Source organism: Oreochromis niloticus, linkage group LG23 (genome assembly GCF_001858045.2).
Source record: "Oreochromis niloticus isolate F11D_XX linkage group LG23, O_niloticus_UMD_NMBU, whole genome shotgun sequence".
Classification (NCBI taxonomy): Eukaryota; Metazoa; Chordata; class Actinopteri; order Cichliformes; family Cichlidae; genus Oreochromis; species Oreochromis niloticus.
The window spans coordinates 20,065,190-20,086,041 of record NC_031986.2 but is presented as its reverse complement, the minus strand read 5'-3'; the positions used below and the strand labels follow the sequence as shown (position 1 = coordinate 20,086,041).

The window sequence follows — 20,852 nt, the reverse complement described above, 5'->3', positions numbered from 1 at the left end:
GCCACACTACAGTGTGATACAGCCTAAACACAGAGATATAAACATCTCTAAACGTCTCAGTCATGCACACGGGTAAGTCAGCTAGCTGGATCTCTTAGAATAAGCTTTTTCTTTCTTTTCTTTTCTTAGTTTTTGGTAACATCAACACAGAGGGAGTTTTAAAAGGTGAATTGACAGCTGCGCATTGCATTTTCCTCTCCAAACCCTCTTGTTTGTATTTTATTTTGTTTTGCCACCAGAGAGCGCCGCTGACTCTGTGCCCACATTCTGAGCTGCACAAACTCCCACTCTGCAGGACTCTGAAGGCACCGTCACCTGCGCATGACCCACATTTACATTTTACTCGAAGTTGTTGCTTCCTGTTTGCTGGGGCTTAAAAATCACTCTCAGCTGTAAGTGTTAACTGGAAAGCTAAATCTACAGTTTAATTTGCGCTTGTTGTTTATTAGATGACACATGCAGAATGATATAACACTATGTTGTTGTTTTTATTTTAAAGAGAATCTATCCTGCTCATTTCTAGCTACACGTTTCTATTCTTGGACTCTCCTATAGTAGCTTTGCATGAATCACAGTTCAAAATAATCATTCTTTTTCTTGCATTGGGCCCCAGTGTTGCCCCTCAGTTCATCCTCTGTGTGAAACCAGCTTTGTAGCTCCTCTCCCTTTAAGCCTGCAGGGTCTGGCCCATTAGTTTCTCTTTATGTTTTTGGCCTGCAGCTGACTTTCTTCTGATTGGCTGCCCCTCACAAACAGAAGGTTTCACACAGAGCCAGAGCCAGTGCACTCACATCCTAATCCTGTTTTGTCAGGTAGCTCCTGCATCTGCATCGAAGCCAAGTGTCCTGTAACGTCATTGCCATTGATGCACTGGCAGTGGCAGCATCAGCCACCCAGAAAATAACAGTCCCTTTTAAAAAGGTGTTAAAAGGTCATGATTTAGGATGAAACACACCAATTCACCAAAGTAACAAGCTGGCAGTGACAGATCCAGATCTAAATGCTCAGTTTCATACTGTTTTTTTCTACTCTCCGCTCTGTATGATGTCATAGGTATTCCTAATATGGTCATCTCAGGCACAGAAGCTCCATCTGCTGCTCACACACTCTGCTAAGAAAGTTGGTTTCAAGGACGAGGAGCTGAAACAGCGTGTTTCAAACAGAGGATGGCCCGAAGAGCTGAACCAAGGCCCAGCGTAAGATAAAGAAGGATTATTCTGAATTCATTCACCAACTGATTCATGCAAAGCTACTATGAGTCCAAGAATAAAAGCATGGCGCTGGTAATGAGCAGAATAGGTGCACTTTAAGGGCTTTCAGGGGGTAAACAGTTTGTTTTGGATGGTGTCCAGCGATTCGCTCCTCCCACAAACCAGCAGCAAGTGGAAACTGGTTCAGCAGCCTGGTTATCAGCAGCTCTGGAGGTTGGAGAGGAACTGCAGCACAGGAGAGAGGGTAACTTGAAAAAAATAATTAAATTTTCACATTTTGTAATATCACTGTGTGTTGTAGAAGGCTCTTATTTTGATTTGCCACCCATGTGTGTATTTTTAATGCCTTCAAATGCCTTATTTAGTCCAGAGTCTGACAGAAACTTTATATGTGACTGTGTATGAAATTTCTCCCATTTTAAAAAGGCTTGTTTCCTCCAGTGTTTCGTAGAGCCCGGTGTCTCTGGTGTTGCTGTTGTCGGATAAACAGAGGTCGGAAGGTGATGATATCTTTCTCCAGAAAGGATAAACACCTCTTGTTGGGTCAAACACCACCTGGAAGTGTTTAGAACCAACATGTCTTTGTTCTGCTGATTGTTTCTGCAGACATGAAGGTCACCAGTAGAAACTTGTGCTGCTGAAGATTCAACAGCTACGTCAGCGTCTCTGTGAAATGGGATGTAACAGGTCAAGATGCTGGTTTGGAGCCCGTTCTGACAAACCGGTTGAGGGCGTCACCGACGAGGCTGAGGGGTTTCTGAAGGATACAAGCGACTCTGAAGGTGTTGCAGGCTCAGCTGACGGCAGCTTCCGGGATCCCTCTCCAGCCAGCAGAGCTCTGTTGGACTTTGCTCAGAGGATGTCGGAGGACATTGTCGCCCAGGCTCTGCATCTCTGCTGGGAGGCGGCGATCCGATACAACGAGCTGCCTTTCATTGACAGCGACGCAGATTATGTTAATGAACCACAACATTTCTTTACTTGAAATCTGCCTGAACATCCACCCAGACTGCATGAAACAGGTGAAGTTCAGATCTTAGTTTCTGTCCACAGCAAAAATCTGAGGTGTGGATTGGAAATTTTTTTATGCTGTTTATTTGTTCATAACTTTTCTGTTTTCCTTTTTTTCTTTTAAATTTTGTAGAATTCAGTTTGTGGGATAACAGCAGAGCAATTTTTTCTTTCTTTCATTTTTAATTAGACCTTTTTTCACCTTATTCCAACATCAGGTGAACTAAATCTTTTTACTTTGACACTAAACTCACCTTGAGACATCCTTATGCTGGCTCCTGTTATATCTCTTACATGTGTTTTGACAACAAACAGCAGCTTCGATGTCAAGATTCAGAAACACGGTGGCACAGGGGAAACCAGGAACAAAAAACAGGTCATGTGAAATCAGAGGATTCAACAGGAAATAAATACAGGATTTTAAAAATTAGCTAACAATAGGCATGATTTCAGACTCTGCAGTGCATGAATACACTGAAAACTTAAATTCACTAACACCACTTAAGTAATTTATAAAACCGCCTGTTATAAAAACAGGAAACACAATTGTTTTTTAAAAATCCCTCAAATTATATTGTTTAAAACTTAAAATTTGTTAAACCAAATTCACATTTTAATACTATTATATTTTTCTGTTCGGGAATGCATTTAAATAACTGTAATTTGACATTTAATAATTAAAAAGAAAAATCGATAATGTGCTTTACTACTGTTTTTTACTTTTTTGTAAAACAAAATTGTATTTAGAGAATTTAGAGAAACCCTTTTATCGATTCTCCTCGATCTCATATTCAGTATTGTGCAAAAGTCCTGAGCCATCCTCCAGTTCTTTATATTTTGCTTTAGAACTTTAGAAATGAGCAATAGTTGAGCAGACTGGATTTGAATTATCTGGACCCTTTAAATAAACACTGTAAATAAAGGCTGAGGTCACAGTGTGCTGGGACAGCCCCAGAGGCTGGGCTGGTATTAATGATGACTTGGAGGCCAGGATCAGGAGTATGTTGCTAGCTGTAATGTATAAAAGAGCTATCAGAGCTACATGTGCAGTCTGTATCTGCATGTTAGCATGCACACCGTCAGTAAAGCATCAAAGTTTTAAAAGTTGGTTTCTGCTCATTTCAGAAATCCGCCTCTTTCTTGTTTTCTTTCATGAGAACTGAAATTGTTGACCTTTGACCTACAAATATGTGCGTTCACCAGCTCAACCTTCTCAGAGTTTCTGTGGATGTGAAAGCCCAGTGAGAGCTGAGCGCAGGTTGACTTCATGTTTCATATCAGCAGCCTGGACTTTGAACATACACAGAGAGACACACGTCTGCACTTAGAGTGTGGATTTAAAGGAGGATGTGTTAAGTATTTCAGTATTTAATATGGTTAGTTTAATGTTTGAGTTGTACACATAAGTGCAAATAAGAGTACAAATAGTTACACTCTCTTTTCCACACGTGATTATCTCTGTTTACTTTGTCACACTCTGTCGCCTCACCTGCGTCAGTTTGGTGGGCGGAGCCAAACCAAATCCACAAGGTAACCTTAACTGACCCTGCAGCTCCACCCAGAGGTGGAGTGACAGACCTGATCGTTTGTGCCTGAGAGACCACATCCAGGGAAAAGTGAACTCTTGAACACATTCATGAAAAGATGCTTTTTAAAAATTTTTGAGTTTGCTTCACAGGCTTTTCTTTGTTGTTCTTTACTTACCCCAGGGAGCTTGTCATTTTCTTCCATGTGGCTTTTGAAGCTTTTTAGTTTTTATTTTATTTAACCTCCTAGGACCTGGCATCCACATATGCGGACATCACATTTTGGGATGTCTAGACCAAAATAATAAATTCTGCTCTACAAGGGCCTGATATCCACTTACAAGGACATCATACTGCCACTGTTCCATCTAAATTTAAACATATGTCCTCATATGTGAATCTAATTTTTCTCAGAAACAAAAAACAGGTAAAAAAAAACAAAATCTGGAAATTCATTGTTTTTACATTCAGCAGGTCCCAACATGCCCAAATATCAAAGAGAAATTAAAAATGCATGCCATGGAAGAGGTTAAATTTTATTTTATTTCATTTTAAATTTAGGTCACTAGAGCTAATTCCCACATAGCAAGCAGGTCTGGCCCGGATCTGGTATCAAGTCGGCACTGCTGGCTGACTTCTGGCATGATAAGATGTATGTCATCCAGATATGGGCCAGGCCTGGCATAGATGGCACTGTCTATGTGATGCATGCCATATCTGGCTCGATTGTGGTTTGGTTTATGTGGCCCAGGCTCATGGAAAACAGGTCTAGCCCGGATCTGGCATCAAGCTGGACCACCAGCATGTCTGCAACTGGCCTTGTGCTGGCCCATGTGTAGGCCACCTCTGGCAAACCAGGTCTGGGCCACCAAAGGGCCGTCATTCTTTGCAGTGTGTGGGCCATGTGTAACCACACTGTGTGGGCCAGATCCGGGCCATACCAATTTTGCTATGTGGGTTGATTGACTATTGTACATTTTATTCAATAAAGAAAAATCCAGCAACTTTTTAAAAATTGTAGTAGTTATTCGTTATTCTATTTATAACTTTGACTTGTTTTATATTTTATTGTACTCTATACAGCATCATTTTTATTCTATTTTTATTTAATGTAAATGTATTAATTTATTATACTAAATTATTTTATTTCTAAGTTTATTTTAATATATTATTATTATCATTATTATCATTATTATTATTATTATTATCATTATTATTATTATTATTATTATTGTATTGATTTTTTAAAAATTTTCTCTCAGTGTAAACTAATATTTTGCTTGTTTGTTTTATTTCACTTTTATATTTTTTTCTTTTAGTTTTTAAATTTTTTTGTTTTTGTTTTATAATATTGCATTTTATTAAGCTATTAAGATAATCTATGTTTTTAACCATTATTTTTGTTGACTGATTTGCTGTTTTGACTTGAATTTGCAAACTTTTGCAGACCTTTGGCATATGTAAAGTAACCCATCTACTAGGTTAATTTTATCATATATATAAGTATATAGGTTTTATTGACAGTTAAACAACCCACCAGTTGGCCTGAAGAAATATGACATTATCTTCATACTGAGCAGCGCCAGACGATTCATAAAAGAGATGTGGCATTGAAAAGAATCCTGAATGGAAATATGTTGGGGGAAGATTGTGGTAGAAGTGTAACTTTTGGGGAGAAAAAAGGTTTTAAGACTTAGTTAAATTAACGTCAGTTTAAATTATCCTTTAAAATAAATTTCAGAACTGCTTCTAGAAGGTATTTTGCCCTGCGCACCCTAAACTGAATGAAAGAAACAAGCAGGAAACATTTTGACTTCAAAATTAAATCCAATGCTAGAGCACCAAAAGCTTCAGTTCCTCTAATGGCCACATGGCAACATGAGTCAATTCCCATACACTCCTATGTTAAAATGTCCAACTTTACAGCAGAAATAAACATGTTTACAGTGTCTACGGATAGTTTCACCCTTCATAATAATTTAGCTCATACATTTGGATTTTGCTGAGGTTTAACATTAGGAGCAAAGCTGCTTTAAAAGACAGATGTTGAGGCGATTGTAGGTGGACCAGGTTTTGACTGTTGGTGGCTTTTTATGTAATTATCTGATTATCTGATCTTTACAAAGATCATTTTCAGCGAGAGGAATTCTGATAATCTACTGTATCCCACATAGCAAAATTGGTATGGATCAGATCTGGCCCACACAATGTGCTTACACATGGCCCACATACCGCAAAGAATGACGGGCCTTTGGTGGCCCAGATCTGGTTTGCCAGCGGTGGCCAACACATGGGCCAGCACAAGACCAGTTGTAGACACACTGCTGGCCCAGAACAGTTTCAGCTCTGGCCCCAGATGTCAGCCTAATGTGTACTTTAATCAAGCCATGTAATAACAACATGTGCATAATAGTGCAAAAGTAACATGACGAAACTCTGTTCAGACAGTGAATGGACTGATTCTTATATAGCACTTTTCACTATCCCAGATTACTGAAAAAAAGATCTTTTATGGTAGTCACCTCCATGGGGCTCATCTCTATGGTGATCATCTCCATGGCGATCATCCCCTCCATGGTGACCATCTCCGCTGTAGCGCTCCTCTTTTCCGTGGTCTCCTTCAGGCTTGTGGCCCCCACGAGACCCCTGGTCACCCGCCTGTGGGCCCAGGTTGTATCCTGAGGGGTGGTTGTCTGTGCAAACATCAGAAAATAATTTTTAAAAATTAAAAAATCAACTATGTCAACATATTTTTTTTCACAAAACAAGCCAGCAGATTTGATCTTTTTAAACGTTTAATGCATTCACCTGGAAAGGCGAGGCTTTTAATTTGTGCCCCACTGCACAGGATCAGGAAATGGGGGATAAGCTGCGTGTCTTACCTGTACTGGAGCTGAACATGCTTGTCAGTGTCAGACTTTGTGACGGATGATCCGCTTATTATGGTGCTAAATGAAAGAAAGCAGGGCGGGGACCCGTTCACTTCTCAGTTAAACCAGTTTGGCTGAATAGCTGTGTAATTACAGTGTCAATCTTTGTATTAACCAAAAAGAGATTTTGTTTACAGTTTTTTCATCTAAGTTTGAAAAAGAACTTTTCAATCGTATGATCGTTCATGTTGTAGTTATTTTAAGTTTAGCAGTCAAAGAAAAAGTATACACTTTAGGATGAATAATGACAAATAGCTGCATTTAGCTCACTGCTGTGTTCAAGATTACTTTTAGCAGGTCTAACTAAAACTGTCTCGCTCCCTCTGCAAGATAAATTTAACTTGGATCTCTAGCTCTGCAAAACTTCCAAAACCTTCCCTTAAATATCAAACTCGTAATGAAAGAAGATAAATGAGTTTACTTACTTGATGTGAAGGGGAGACACCAACTCTACTTTCTGTGTGTGTGCAGCAGATGCTCTGAGGTTTATAGGCATGGGCTGGTTCGGCTGCATTTTTTTTTTTTCCTGCATCAGTAGGAAAAAGGTGAATTCAGCAGGTGAAGAAAGAGGCGTTGTCTTTTATTTCACAAATTTCAGTTATCCTACTAAGCCACAAAGACATTTAGCTTTTCTTAACTTCCTTTTGGAAAAAGGCGTTTGGCATGAGTACACTTATGTGGGAAAAATTCCTCGGAGATTTTGTACCTTGTTGATATGACAGCATCAAACAGCAAACAGTTGCTGCTGAATCTACTGTACCACCAAATCCCAAAGGTGCTCTACTGGATTGAAATCTGGTGATTGTGGAGGTCATTTGAATACAGTGAACTCACTCTCATGTTCAAGAAACTAGTGTGAGATGATCTGAGCTTTGAGACATGGTGTGTTATCCTGCTCAAAGCAGCCATTAGAAGATGGTACAGTGTGGTCCTAAAGGCATGGTTGTGGTCAGCAACAATACTCAGGTAGGCTGTGGTGTTTAAATTATGCTCATTTGGTGCTAAGGAGCCCAAAGTGTGCCAAAAACATATTCTCCACATTATTATACCACAAGGGAGGATGAAGCCATCCTTTTGTGTCAAATTCTGAAACTACCATCTAAATCTCAAAGCAAAAATTAAGACTCATCAGCCTGTGTGAATTGTAGCTGCAGTTTCCTGTTCTTACAGTACCTACCTGGCATGGTAGTTTTGTCCCCCTTTTATTAATATATAACAATAGCAATTGTTGCTTAGCAATATTACTTTCACTTTTATTTGAGGAATCACTATTTATATATTTATATTTATACTATTTATATTCATAGCAGCCATCCCTCAAGACTTTCTCCATTTGAAGCAATGCATTATCAGGGATTTTAACATCTAGTCCTTTTACTGAAAAAAATGGCACAAAAATTAACTTCTCAATTTGTAAAAACCATTTCTCAACATTTCTCTACGAAATCTTTAGTCTCATGCTTTGCATCCATATGAAAACAAGCTGAGTAGATCTCAGATGAAACCAAAGTTACTGGGTTTCATTTTGGCTGTTCATGTCATAAGATGTCCTTTGTAAAAGATATTATGAAGTGTTAGCATGTCTTAGTCAAGTATGCGTACGTCTTTTGTTAGAAGTCTAGTCAGGAGTCTTTTGCCAGGTCTCTCTTGGAAATGAGATTTTTAATCTCAATGAGATTTCTTACCTGGATAAATAAAGGACTATTAAAAAAAATAAATAGAAAGACTGCAGCAACCCTGCAGTTTAGTTAGCTGTCTTTAATAAAGTCACACAGACTTACTGAACACTTGGTACATTAAACTGTTTTCCAGTATTAATCCAAACTCTTTGCAGTCATGACAGAAAGCATGTGTGTAATAATGTGTGTGGGTTTAAATTTAATAATACACAACTCAGTTACAAGCAGCTAGATTGTAGCTAGATTGTGTGGTGCAAGTCTAGACTGTAGTTTTGTGTGTGTGCATTTTTCATCATAACCATTTGTTAAGTGCTTGGTAATGACCACATTAACCCAACCATTTTCACTCTCTAGTTGTCTCGGATTGCAGTGGCTGCTGAGTATCTACAAAATGGAAAGGTACACTGGTCAAAGGTTTTTGTAATAGCTCACTATCACCCTAGAGTTATATCTACACTTAAACAATTATCATAATTAATTATACATTTATATTACATATACCAGATACCATGGGACTCCCTTGTATCTGGTATCATTTAAAAATAATTTAAAATCTCAGTTATAACACTGGAACCCACTTTGATCTGAAAAATGTTAATGTCAGTAGTGTCTATAACACCTGTAATTATGGAAAAGTTATACAATAATTTACTGGCACAGTTTCTTTTTTGTCTAGTGAACTAGTGATCTACTATACACCAGTACTAATGGATCCAGACAGAAGAATTCTGACAAAAATCTGAGATTTTAAATCAAAGACTAGTAGCACAGCTTTTTTTTTAATGTTTTAATAACCTTGCACTTTGCTACAGTGCCAAAGTGTTTAAGAGTTTCTTTAAAATTGTCTCTGCAAGAGCAAATGTCAATTGTCTGTCAATTGATTTTGCTCTCTCTCAATTTTCCACATGCTATGATACATGCTACATCTTCCTGTACAACTCTGTGTCTATGAATGTCTGCATAGTGAATGGAATGAAGGATCAGAGTCCCCAAAGCAAGGTCTTGTTGACATCAAGGAGCATCAGCTTTCCCCTGAGAAAATGTAAGCTTTCACCTCAATATGACACTCATGCCAGAAGTGGACCTTAAGTACAGTTTTATGTACAATTACATAAAGTACAAGCATTCTATGTTATGTTGCTTTGTAAGTCTTCTTAACTGTAGTCTGAAGTCAAATATTTTACTTTTACTTTATTTTAAAACTGGTTACTTCTTATTTTGTAGGTTTTAAAATAAATAATAATCAACTAATGTAGTAATAACTTTTTTACTTTATTACAAAGTCAGTCAATGTTTGTTTATTTGTTTGTTAGTTTATTTGTTTGTTTTTTAAACCAAGCTCAATTTAAAAAAAACATAAGATGGCAAAAAATAATAGTTTTGTAAGATTTAAAGAATTAATGAAAAATTACACAAAAGAACTCAGGTAAATAGGAAAAATAAATTAAAATATAATAAAGGAGGTCATTTAAAGAATTAAAAGTCAACGTAGTTGAAAAAGAAAAAACAAGCCCATTACGTGTCAGATGCACTTTAGACGACATTTTACGAACAAGTAATAAAACTTGCAATTAGTCTTGCTAAATGTGGACTTTGGTACTAATTTTATGACTGAGATCATTTCACTTACAGAACCTTTGATCTTTATTATATACATGAAGTGCGTGATAACACTGGACATTTATGGTGTATGTGTATATAACTGTTGTCTAGGATCCACAACAAGAGGTCTGCTTGTTCTGAGCCCAGCAGTGTGTCCCTGAAGAGTGATGGATCTAAACAAAGCCTTATTAACTTCAAAACAGATCATTCTTCCACTGGACCAAAGTAAGGTTATTCTAAGATTATTTTAAATATGCTCACCCACTAATTCTTTAGGTGGGAAATGGTCAGGACAACTCCTAAGCACATTATACACTAAACACATTTATGTTCAACAGTGCCATGAATTGTTATTAGCATGAAGCAGGTTCCATTGCTTTTTTTCAGTCATTTTCATTCCAGTCCTTGGACTGGACCTGACCATTTTCATTTTCAGATGAATGCTGAGGACATGAATCATGAATCATTCAAGCATAAAAAAAAGGCTCCTAACTCAAGGGATGAACCACTGTTATGACTACACAAAACAGACAACTTACCAAAGAAGCTGTTTTAATTTTATTTTTTAGGTACTTTGTTACGAGCAGCTTGTCACAAAATGACATCATTTGTTCACATATCTTATATTGAATCAATAGAAAATGTCAATGAAAACACGGTTTGACAGACACAAAACAGTATTTTTGGACCAAGAATGTGATTCCCAAATAGCTGTTAACTGATAGCTTGGCATATCTCAGCATGGTGTGCACTGTGTTCGTACAAATGTGAGGAAACTGGACAAGTGGGGAACAAAAGGCCTAAAAGAATATCTACAATAGATGAACAGTATCTGAAAGTCAAGACCTTAAGAACCAGGAAAAAAAAATCTAGCAAAGACCTGACACAGGCCCTGAGAGATGCTTATATACCTTCAGCTGATCCATCTACTGTTCATTGAAGCCTTATCAAAAATGGTTTCAGTGGAGGGGTGGCTATCAAGAAGCCGCTCTTAAGGAAGGGAAACAGGGGAAGAGGCTGAGGTATGAAAATTACACAAGAACTGGACTGAAAATCAATGACAACAGCTCTGATGGAGTGATAAATCCACTGACATTTTACATTCAAATCATCAGTGTGTTTGGAGAAGGTCAGGAGAGAGGTGCAGCAGTGATTTTCTACAGCTACCTGTAGAACACAGTGGAGGCTCTGTCATGGTTTGAGCTGCATTTAAGTCAATGCTGTTGGAGATCTTGTCAAAATTGATGAATTATCAACACAGAAAAGTACCATCAGATTTTGTTCCACCATGTAATACCACCTGGAAAGCATCTGATTGGTAACAGCTTCATCTTTCATGACAAGGATGCCAAACACACTACCAATGCAGTAAAATCATACCTGGATAGAAAAACACACAGTGTAACACTATCAGTCATGGATCGGCCTCCCCAGAGCCCGGACCTCAACATTATTGAAGCAGTGTGGGATCATGTTGACAGAGAACAGAACAAAAGATGGAAACATCCAAAGAAGAGCTTTGAATGTCCTTCAAGAAGCCTGGAGAACTATTCCTGAAGACTACTTAAAGAAATGTTGAGAAAGTTGAATAAGAGAGTTCAGACTGTGCTGAAGGATAAAGGTGGTCACACCAAAATATAAACAAGATGTGGTTCAAGACATTTTCATAGTACTATATTCCTCATATGAGGGGAGTATTGTATTGTATGTTCAACATTTAGCAAAACAATTTGCTATAGATCCAATATTTTTAATTTAAAAAAAACTAATTTTAAAAAAAGCAAAGTTTTCAACATTTACAGTGCATGTCTAGCATCTAGAATTAGACTTAATATTGGCTTTACAAAATTATTGTGTAAGTCAACAGAAAACGTTGAAACTGCATGGTTAAGGGTACGCAAGCGCACGCGCGCACACACACACACACGTCTATGTATATATGTGTACAGTCCCAATCAAAAGTTTAAGACCACTTGAAAAATGACAAAAAATCATATTTTACATGGCCTGTTTCAGTTTAAGCGGTGTTTTCAATAAATTGCATGCTCAAAAAATGTTTTGCCTCACTCCCATTGCTTCTTGTTGCATGTTGAAGCTCTACTTGGAACCTTGTTAAGATCCAACCATGCCAAATATGATTTTCGTCTGGTCCTCCTTAGTTTAGATTATATCCAATCTAAGAGAATTATGTAAGACAAAAATGACCTCAAGGAAGGACACATTTTAAAAAGAAAGTTTTATTACATTTCAAAAACAAAGTGAGAAATCTGAAGAATTTGTGAAGCCCATGACAAAAGGGTGGCAAAAAGGGGAGCTGGGAAATAAAATTTAATCTATTTGGTACAGAACGTAATTCTTTCTGCCCAGTTTTCCAGGTGATTTAAAGCTCGTCAAGCCTCCTCAGCCAAGCCAAATGAATCAACAAAAGCTGAACTCCATATTTGAGGTCTGTATATGAACAGTAATTGTTTGATTTTTTTTCTGACATATAAAACAGAAGTGTTGTATTATTACAGGGATATATCTATGACATAGTAAAGTGCTAAAGCTAAATTCCTGAGATTAAGATTATCTGTGATTATGACTGCATACTTTGTGTAATGAAGCAAGCCCACAGATAAACATCAATATGTGTATCAAAACATGTGCTGAACAAGTTATAAGCTCCCTAATCAGCCTTTCAACTCAAAGGATTTACATATAAGGACATAATTAAAACATTATCTGGTTTTAAAATTACTTAAATATACACATCATATCATTATGTATTTAGCAAAGATTAACCTAAAATCCTAAGCAGTTTTGTGAAAAACATAGGAACATAGGAATTAAAAGGATAAGTAGCATCCAGCTGTTACTAATCAAAGTTAATCAAATGCATTTGACTAATTAATCCTCAAAACATGTGATCACCTCTATAAAAGCAGAGGTTTTGGCATTTATCTGGTCTGGAGCATTCAGGTGTGTTTTAACACAATACAACAATCTGTCCAATAATGTACATTCAAATGTAAATGAATGTAAATTCCTCTATATTGGGATGCCTGTAGCTCAGGAGGTAGAGCAAGTCATCTACTGGCTGCTCCAGTCTGTATGCCAAACATCTCTGAGTAAGATACTAACCCCCAAGTTGCTCTCTGATTCAACCATTGGAATATGAATGTAAAATGCTTTAAGTGTGAGTAGAAAAGCACTTTTTAAAATGCAGTGCATTTACCATTCCAAGGACAGACTGTAAAATACTCAGAGAAACTGTAAACACACACACAAAAAAAACAAGCGCTACATCTCAGAGTCTGCAGCTCTCAGTTAGTTTGTTAAATGCCAATTTCATGACAGCACATAGACACAACACATTGAAAAAGACTTGGCTTGTTTGGAAAGGTTTCCAGGGGATAGCCTTTTCTCTCTGAAAAGAACAGAGCACCACTGCTTAGGTTTGCGAAGTTACATCTGAACAAACCACAAGATTTCCAGAACAATGTCCTTTGAACAGACCAAACTAAAGTGAATATGTTTTGTCTATGATGCAATTGTCCAGTCAAAGTCAAGCCCTTAACCCGACTGAAATGTGTGATTGGACCTTAAGAGAGCTGTGCATAAACAAATGTCCTCAAACGTCAACACATTGAAGAAACGTTTTAAACAAAAGTGATCCAAAATTCCTCAAAAAACCTGCCACAATAATTATGATTGTAGCCTTGGTACTTGCAAAAGTTCTAGACCTATACATACATTATTTTTCTAAATTGAACAAAACTCTTGAATTAGATTTAGACCTAACTCATTCTCTAACCCATTGCCTTACCAATGAAGCAACTTATTTAGGTTGAGGCACAAAATAAAACAAAACAAAAACAAAATAAATAGTAATGGAGAATAAATCAAAATCTCTAAACATCATTTCTCCCTTTAAAAGTGTCAGTGGAGTCTTTCTCTTGACTGGCAGCAAATAAAATCCATAGTGACCAGCATGCAAACAGCTTGTATGGATCATAACAGCACAAAAGCAATTCAGAAAAAAAATGTCCCATTGTGACTTTTTGTTAGATCCAGTAGCGGTTTTAGATACGGGCGACACGGGCGGTTGCCCGGGGCGGCATCGTGATGGGGGTGGCATCGGCAAAAAAAAAAAAAAAAAAAAAAAATGCTCGTACTCATGCTGCCCCGACGGCAGCCAGCGCATATTAGGAATGTCATAGGCACCGATCGGTTTTCTATCGCCCATTTGCTGGGAGTAAGGGCGCCCTCCGTTTGCGAGGTGCGCCTGCTGCTTGCGGCACAGGGAGGAGAGGGCGGGGCGGCGGGGGATTCTCTGGCTGGCTGGAGCAGCATCTAATAACCAACTCGCAAAATAAAACAAAATAAAAACAAAACAACAAACACGAAAACACCGGACATTATGATACAGACTTATAATTTGCACCGATGTTTTTTCGAAATTCTATACATGAAAACTGAGTGCGAGAGCCCTCGGTGCGCCTGCGCGCTGCTGAAGTCAAAGTAAACTTTATTGTCATCTCCGCTAAATACAGTCCAGTATATAGAGAGACGAGACGACGAGGCTCCAGTTACAGCAGTGCAAATAAACGAACAATAAATATAGTAGAGTAAGAAAATAAATATACACTTTAGGACTCGGGGTAACGGGATCAATAACAATTTAAAATTTATAATTTACAGTTTGATGATTTAAAGTCTCACACATAACCCGTCGAAAGGGGAGGGAGACCTGCTGCTTCCAAAGAGAGCACATTTCATTCATAATGTTGTAAATCCAAGCCCATTATGTATTCATGATTTGAATCCTGGGTTGTGTGAAATCCCAGAAATACACCCTAGACAAAGTTAATCTGTGAACTAAGGCGTAGGTCTATTAGGTTATGTTGTGGTGATCCTCTGGTTGAGGGATGGGTGTTCATACTGGAGTGCAAAATTAAAACCAATGGAAGATGGACAAGAAAAGTTCAAAGCCATCAGGTGCTCAGTTTAGAAAAAAGAGAAAAGAAGAGGAGAAGAAACGAACAAATGATACAGGTAAACAGATGTGTCATTGGATAATGGCAGGTCATCCTGAAACAATCAGAATCAGAATACTTTATTAATCCCTAAGGAAATAATGTGGGTTACAGTTGCCCCAAGAAGAAATGGTAAAAATAGTAACAGTAACAGACTAAACTCCAAACAATACATTATGTTACAGATTTTAATATTAATTAGTCATTGTCAGTTGTTGATTTGTCCTGTTCTCATTGTATGACGAATTATGATGGCTGTTTGGTTGCCGTTTGCATACTATGCATACTCTCTCTCTCTCTCTTCATATGTGTGTGTGGACAACAGTTTTATGTTAATGTACAATCCTTAACATGTTTTGTGTGTGTGTGTGTGGGGGGGGGGGGGCGCCAGAGGGAGTGTTCGCCCAGGGCGCCAAACAGGCTAGGACCGCCACTGGTTAGATCCATTGTACCTCCTGTTATGAAATACTGCTGCTCTCTGTTCCAGCAAATTGAAAAGGAAATCAACACACTTGTGAAGAATGAACTAAAGTCATTCAAGAATATTGTGATGGGCCAAGATGATTACAGGGAAGATAAAGACATTGAGAATGAAGAGCAGAGCAGGACCAACAGAGAGGCAGTTCTGAAGATGACAGTGCACGTCCTAAAGAGAATGCAGCTGAATACATGGGCTGACCTTCTGCAGAACAGTAAGAGGCTTTAAATGCTGTATGTGATGAAAATATCCCAAAAGAAAGTGGGAAAATTTGTGCATATTTGCATTTTTAAATTATTGTAAATGTAGAAATAGCCAGTGTTTTGTTAAACTAGTGAGAGATACAGGTCAACAAAAAGATCCACTCACCAATTTCAATTCTTATTTCCCATCTAGAATCCTTTGCTCTCAGGTGCCAATACAAACTCAAATCAAAGCTGAAGAACAGGTTTCAGCGTGTGTTTGAGGGAATTGCTAAAGCTGGACATTCAACCCTTCTCAATGAGATTTACACAGACCTCTACATCACAGAGGGGGGAGCTCCAGAAGTGATTTTTGAACATGAAGTCAGACAAATTGAAGCAGCTTCCCGAAAACCACACAGACCAGAAATAAGAATCAAACAAGAAGATATCTTTAAAGGCTCACCTGGAAGCGCTAAACCAGTTAGAACAGTGCTGACAAAAGGTGTTGCTGGAATTGGGAAAACACTATTAACACAGAAGCTCACTCTAGACTGGGCTGAAAATAAACCCAACCAAGACATCCAGTTCATGTTTCCATTCACTTTCAGAGAGCTAAATGTGCTGAAAGAGAAAAAGTTCAGCTTGGTAGAACTTGTTCATCACTTCTTTACTGAAATCAAAGAAGCAGGAATCTACAACTTTGAAGACTTCCAGGTTGTGTTCATCTTTGATGGTCTGGATGAGTGTCGACTTCCTCTGGACTTCCACAATACTGACATCTTGAGTGACGTTACAGAGACCACCTCAGTACATGTGCTGCTGACAAACCTCATCAGAGGTAATCTACTACCTACTGCTCGCCTCTGGATAACCACAAGACCTGCAGCAGCCAGTCAGATCCCTCCTGAGTGTGTTGACATGGTGACAGAGGTCAGAGGGTTCACTGACCCACAGAAAGACGAGTACTTCAAGAAGAGAATACAAGATGAGGAGCAGGCCAACAGGATCATCTCCCATATCAAGACTTCACGAAGCCTCCACAACATGTGCTACATCCCAGTCTTCTGCTGGATCATTGCAACAGTTCTGAAAACCAAAGTGGGAGAAGAGCTTCCCAAAACCTTAACTGAGTTATACATCCATTTCCTGGTTGTTCAGTCCAAAGTGAAGAAGGTCAAATATGAAAAGGGTGCTGAGACAGATCCGCACTGGAGTCCAGAGAGCATGGAGATGATTAAATCCCTGGGAAAACTAGCTTTTCAGCAGCTGCAGAAAGGTAACTTGATCTTCTATGATTCAGATCTGACAGAGTGTGGCATTGAAATCAGAGAAGCCTCAATTTACTCAGGAGTGTTCACACAGGTGTTTAGAGAGGAGAAAGGGCTATATCAAGACAGGGTGTTCTGCTTTGTCCATCTGAGTGTCCAAGAGTTTCTGGCTGCTCTTTATATACATGAGACATTTATCAGCTCTGGAGTCAATCTGCTGGAAGAACAACAAACTAAGAAGGATAAAAAAAAATTTCATTTTGAAGTAAACTTCTACCAGAGTGCTGTGGAAAAAGCTTTACAGAGTCCAAATGGACACCTGGACATGGTCCTCCGGTTTCTTCTTGGCCTTTCACTGCCGAACAATCAGAACCTCCTGAAAGATCTGTTGACAAAGACAGGGAGAATCTTAAAATCAAATGAGAAAACTGTGCAGTACCTAAAGGAGAAGATCAGAAAGAATCAGTTTTCAGACAGAAGCATTAATCTTTTTCACTGTTTGAATGAACTGATGGATGGGTCTATAGCAGAAGAGATCCAACAGTATGTCAGTTCCACAAAATTTTCTCCAGATCAACTTTCTCCTGATCAGTGGTCAGCCCTGGCCTTCATCTTACTGTCATCAGGAAAAGAGATAGATGTGTTTGACCTGAAGAAGTACTCGGCTTCGGAGGATGTTCTTCTGAGGCTACTACCAGTGGTCAAAGCTTCAAAGAAAACATTGTAGGTCTATAGCAGTCTCAAAGAAGTTATGATATATATTAAATGGGGGAAAGGCTAAAGCATAACATTTCCTTGTGTTCTTTGTTGTTTTCCTTAGGTTGAGTGGCTGTAATCTGTCACATAAAAGCTGTGAAGCCCTAGCCTCAGTTCTTAGCTCTCCGTCATCTAATCTGAGAGAGTTGGATCTGAGTAACAATGACCTGCAGGATAGAGGCGTGAAGCTGCTTTCTGAAGGACTGCAGAGTCCGGATTGCAAATTGGAAACTCTCAGGTCAGGATTCCTCAGTCTAAGGAAAACTTGAAGATTAAAATGTTATTTGATTTAGTATTTTGCTTGTATATTTTGTTGTTGAAAATTTTCTTTTCAATCTATGATTCATGATTTCAGCAAATTCATGTCAGTTCTAATAAAAATATCTAAGATATATGGGTTGTTGCTTGGCTTTGTAGTTTATCTGGCTGTGTGGTCTCAGAGATTGGCTGTGATGCTCTGGCTTCAGCTCTAAACAACAACCCCACCCATCTGAGAGAGCTTGACCTGAGCTATAATCATCCAGGAGAGGAAGGACTAAAGCATCTCTCTGAGGATTTAAAACGAATACTCAGGTACCAAGCTTGCTAAAGGCAAAATCAGATAGGAGAGTTACAGTAGAATTGCTTTGCTATCTTGCTGTCCAGCTGTTGACAAACTGCTCCAAACAATCTATTTGGTAAATGTATACCTGTAAAACAAGTTACCTTGGTGGCAAAACAAACAAACAAAAAACTAAGACATAAACAGGAAAGTATATTATGCCACATTTTAACTTCAGAGGAGTTTACCATGTTTAACATGTTTACCAGTCTCATAATAATTTTGCTGTTTGCTTTGGTATGTTATTCAGCTTTTTTATTAAAGAAAAGTTGAAAGAGTATGCTCCAAAGGATATCCTGATGACTTTATGTATATCTTCCTCCAGAGCGGAGCACTGTGGAGCCTGGAGGTTGAAACCTGGTGTGAAAAAGTGTAAGAATATTTTTAATTTAGTTTCATAACATGGAAGCATAGTAGTGTTGATAGAATTATTAAGATGATATATAGATTATATACATAGATTTCAGACTTCAGTCAATCCAAATATTAACCATAGACAGACTAAGTTAATATGGGTTCCTTTGTGATCTCTAATTGAATCTATTTGTACTCTGTCAGAGTCTAAACCTGTCAAAGACACACCTCATAGACAAAAGTTGTGGGCTACATGCACACCCATAGAAGCTGCACAGATATGGCAACCCACAACATGAATGGTTAAAAACTGTTCTGATCCCTGAGATTCACATACTTTTTCTCTCACTGATGTATAATGGATGATTTTTTTTTAATTAGTTTCATTTAATTTTTTTGTTAGGCTTCTCTCTTTCTACTTTAATACTGTACTACTACTTCAATACACTTTAATCTGCCAGTGTTTTAAGTTATTTTTATGCAAAAATGTCAAAAAGCTGTTGTCAGCTATTTATTGCATTGTGTCATTTCTTCCCATCAGATGCTTGTGAACTCACACTGGAACAAAACTCAGCTCACAGAAAGTTAAAGCTATCAAACAACTACAGACAGGTGACCATGGTCAGAGAGGAAGAGCGATATCCTAACCATCCAGAAAGATTTGACTGCTGGTGCCAGCTAATGTGTAAAAATGGCATAACTAGTAACTGTTACTGGGAGGTTCAATGTCAGGGAACATTTGGGATAGCAGTGACTTACAGAGAAATTGAAAGAAGAGGAGCTGGTTTATACTGTTGGTTGGGGGGAAATGATCAGTCTTGGAGTTTGGAATACACCAATCAAGGTTGTTTTGCCTGGCACAATAATAAAGCAAAACGTTTGCCAGCACCCCCAAAGACTGAATCTTTCAAAGTTGCAGTGTATGTGGACTGGCCTGCTGGTACTCTGTCCTTTTATAGTGTCTCGAATGACAATCTGATTCACCTCCACAGTTTCCAGTGTTCATTCAAAAAACCTGTGTTCCCAGCATTTAAGCTTGGTTACGGTTCATCGTTGTACTTATGTGAGCTTGAAGAAAGAGAGCCAGCATTTGCATAGATTAAAAGTGTTAAAAAGAAAATGTACTAATGCTTTGGCCATTTTTGCACCTATGTGCCCCACCATTGCACGTGTAGATTAGACTGTATATAGAAGATAGCCTATAATTCACTGGTTTTGGATTCCACTTTAAAATATATATATATTTTTTTTATTGGCCTTTTTGAGCTTTATTTGATACACTCAGTGAGGAAAGGACAGGAAAGCAGGGGCAGAGAGAGAAGGCGGAAGACATGCGGCAAAGGGCCACAGGTCGGACTCAGAACTTGGGCCGGCCACTCTCAGCCGTATGGCATGTGGTCGCCCGCTCAACACACTGAGCAAAAACCGGCACCCAGATTCCTCATTTTAAAGGTTTCAGTCCTGCTTTTTGGCTGCAGACATGGTTGTTCTTCAGATCCAGACATAACCATATTTGGATGAGAGTAGAGTGCCAAGTTATTAGCTAAGGATAGTTAGCTTGGTTAGCAGTGCCCTTCTATAAACTGTATGGTTGCATTGGGCAGACACATATGATTCCAAATTAGTACAACGTACCTAAAAGAATCCTATATTATTTTACATATATACATACATACATACATACATACATACATACATACATACATAAACAAATAAATACACTTAAAAATGATCTAAACATTTCCAGAAGCACAAACAGGATTGTGGAGGTTCAGATAATGACTCCAATTAGCAAAGTTTTCCGACCAAACAGCTGACCGTGAGTCAAAGAGGCTCACGGTCAGCTGGGGGGGGGGGGGGGGGGGGGGGATGTTGTAACTTTTAATTCTTATGTAATTTTGTAAGTCAATATGGAAAATGTTTGTCGGCATTTATCTGTATTCTTTTCTTTGATTTGTCAACACAAGCCCTTTGTTCCTGTAATTTGTGATTTTGAGCAATAAAATCCCAAATGAGACGAGCAGTGCCTGCCTGTATGTTGTCTCTCTTTACCCTGTCTGACCTGCAACACAATGAGAGACAAGGGCAGTGGCTGACAACCAGATTTATTCTGTGTACACACAAAAAACACAGACAAATGTTTTAGGCTGTATTGAGATATTTATAAGACTGAACCATACAATGTCATTTGTTCAAGTATTGAAAAGTTTTTATTGTGACTCCATAACACATA

At 38.3% G+C, this 20,852-nt stretch overlaps 1 protein-coding gene and 1 long non-coding RNA gene across 5 annotated transcripts; one reads left to right on the top strand and one right to left on the bottom strand.

The window, feature by feature from the left end:
• The first annotated feature begins 28 nt into the window (after positions 1–28).
• Positions 29–20,642, top strand: LOC100706021 (NLR family CARD domain-containing protein 3). Of its 4 annotated transcripts, none has more exons than XM_025903134.1 (13): positions 29–392; positions 500–1,455; positions 1,653–2,233; positions 8,712–8,756; positions 9,322–9,399; positions 10,071–10,184; positions 12,327–12,405; positions 15,465–15,669; positions 15,852–17,631; positions 17,729–17,902; positions 18,082–18,237; positions 18,591–18,637; positions 19,161–20,642. In XM_025903134.1, exons 4-13 carry the CDS (start codon positions 8,749–8,751, stop codon positions 19,715–19,717), a joined length of 3,198 nt encoding a protein of 1,065 aa, XP_025758919.1. In that variant the 5' UTR covers positions 29–392; positions 500–1,455; positions 1,653–2,233; positions 8,712–8,748; the 3' UTR covers positions 19,718–20,642. The 4 variants fall into 4 exon arrangements, with proteins under 4 accessions (XP_025758919.1, XP_025758920.1, XP_019207670.1 ...); XM_025903135.1 differs by having other exon boundaries at positions 29–1,455; positions 1,653–1,703; positions 1,818–2,233; XM_019352125.2 differs by having other exon boundaries at positions 29–1,455; positions 1,653–1,711; positions 1,818–2,233.
• Positions 6,157–7,127, bottom strand: LOC109197058 (uncharacterized). The gene is made up of 3 exons (XR_002058364.1): positions 7,104–7,127; positions 6,631–6,696; positions 6,157–6,441 (listed from the first exon to the last, which is right to left on the bottom strand). It is a non-coding gene; the product is annotated as an uncharacterized LOC109197058 (long non-coding RNA).
• Positions 20,643–20,852: the final 210 nt, after the last annotated feature.

Coding starts and splice junctions, on each gene's coding strand:
- LOC100706021 (XM_025903134.1), top strand. Junction 15,670..15,851: donor GGCTGACCTTCTGCAGAACA/GTAAGAGGCTTT, acceptor TTTCCCATCTAG/AATCCTTTGCTCTCAGGTGC. Junction 17,903..18,081: donor TGCAAATTGGAAACTCTCAG/GTCAGGATTCCT, acceptor TTGGCTTTGTAG/TTTATCTGGCTGTGTGGTCT.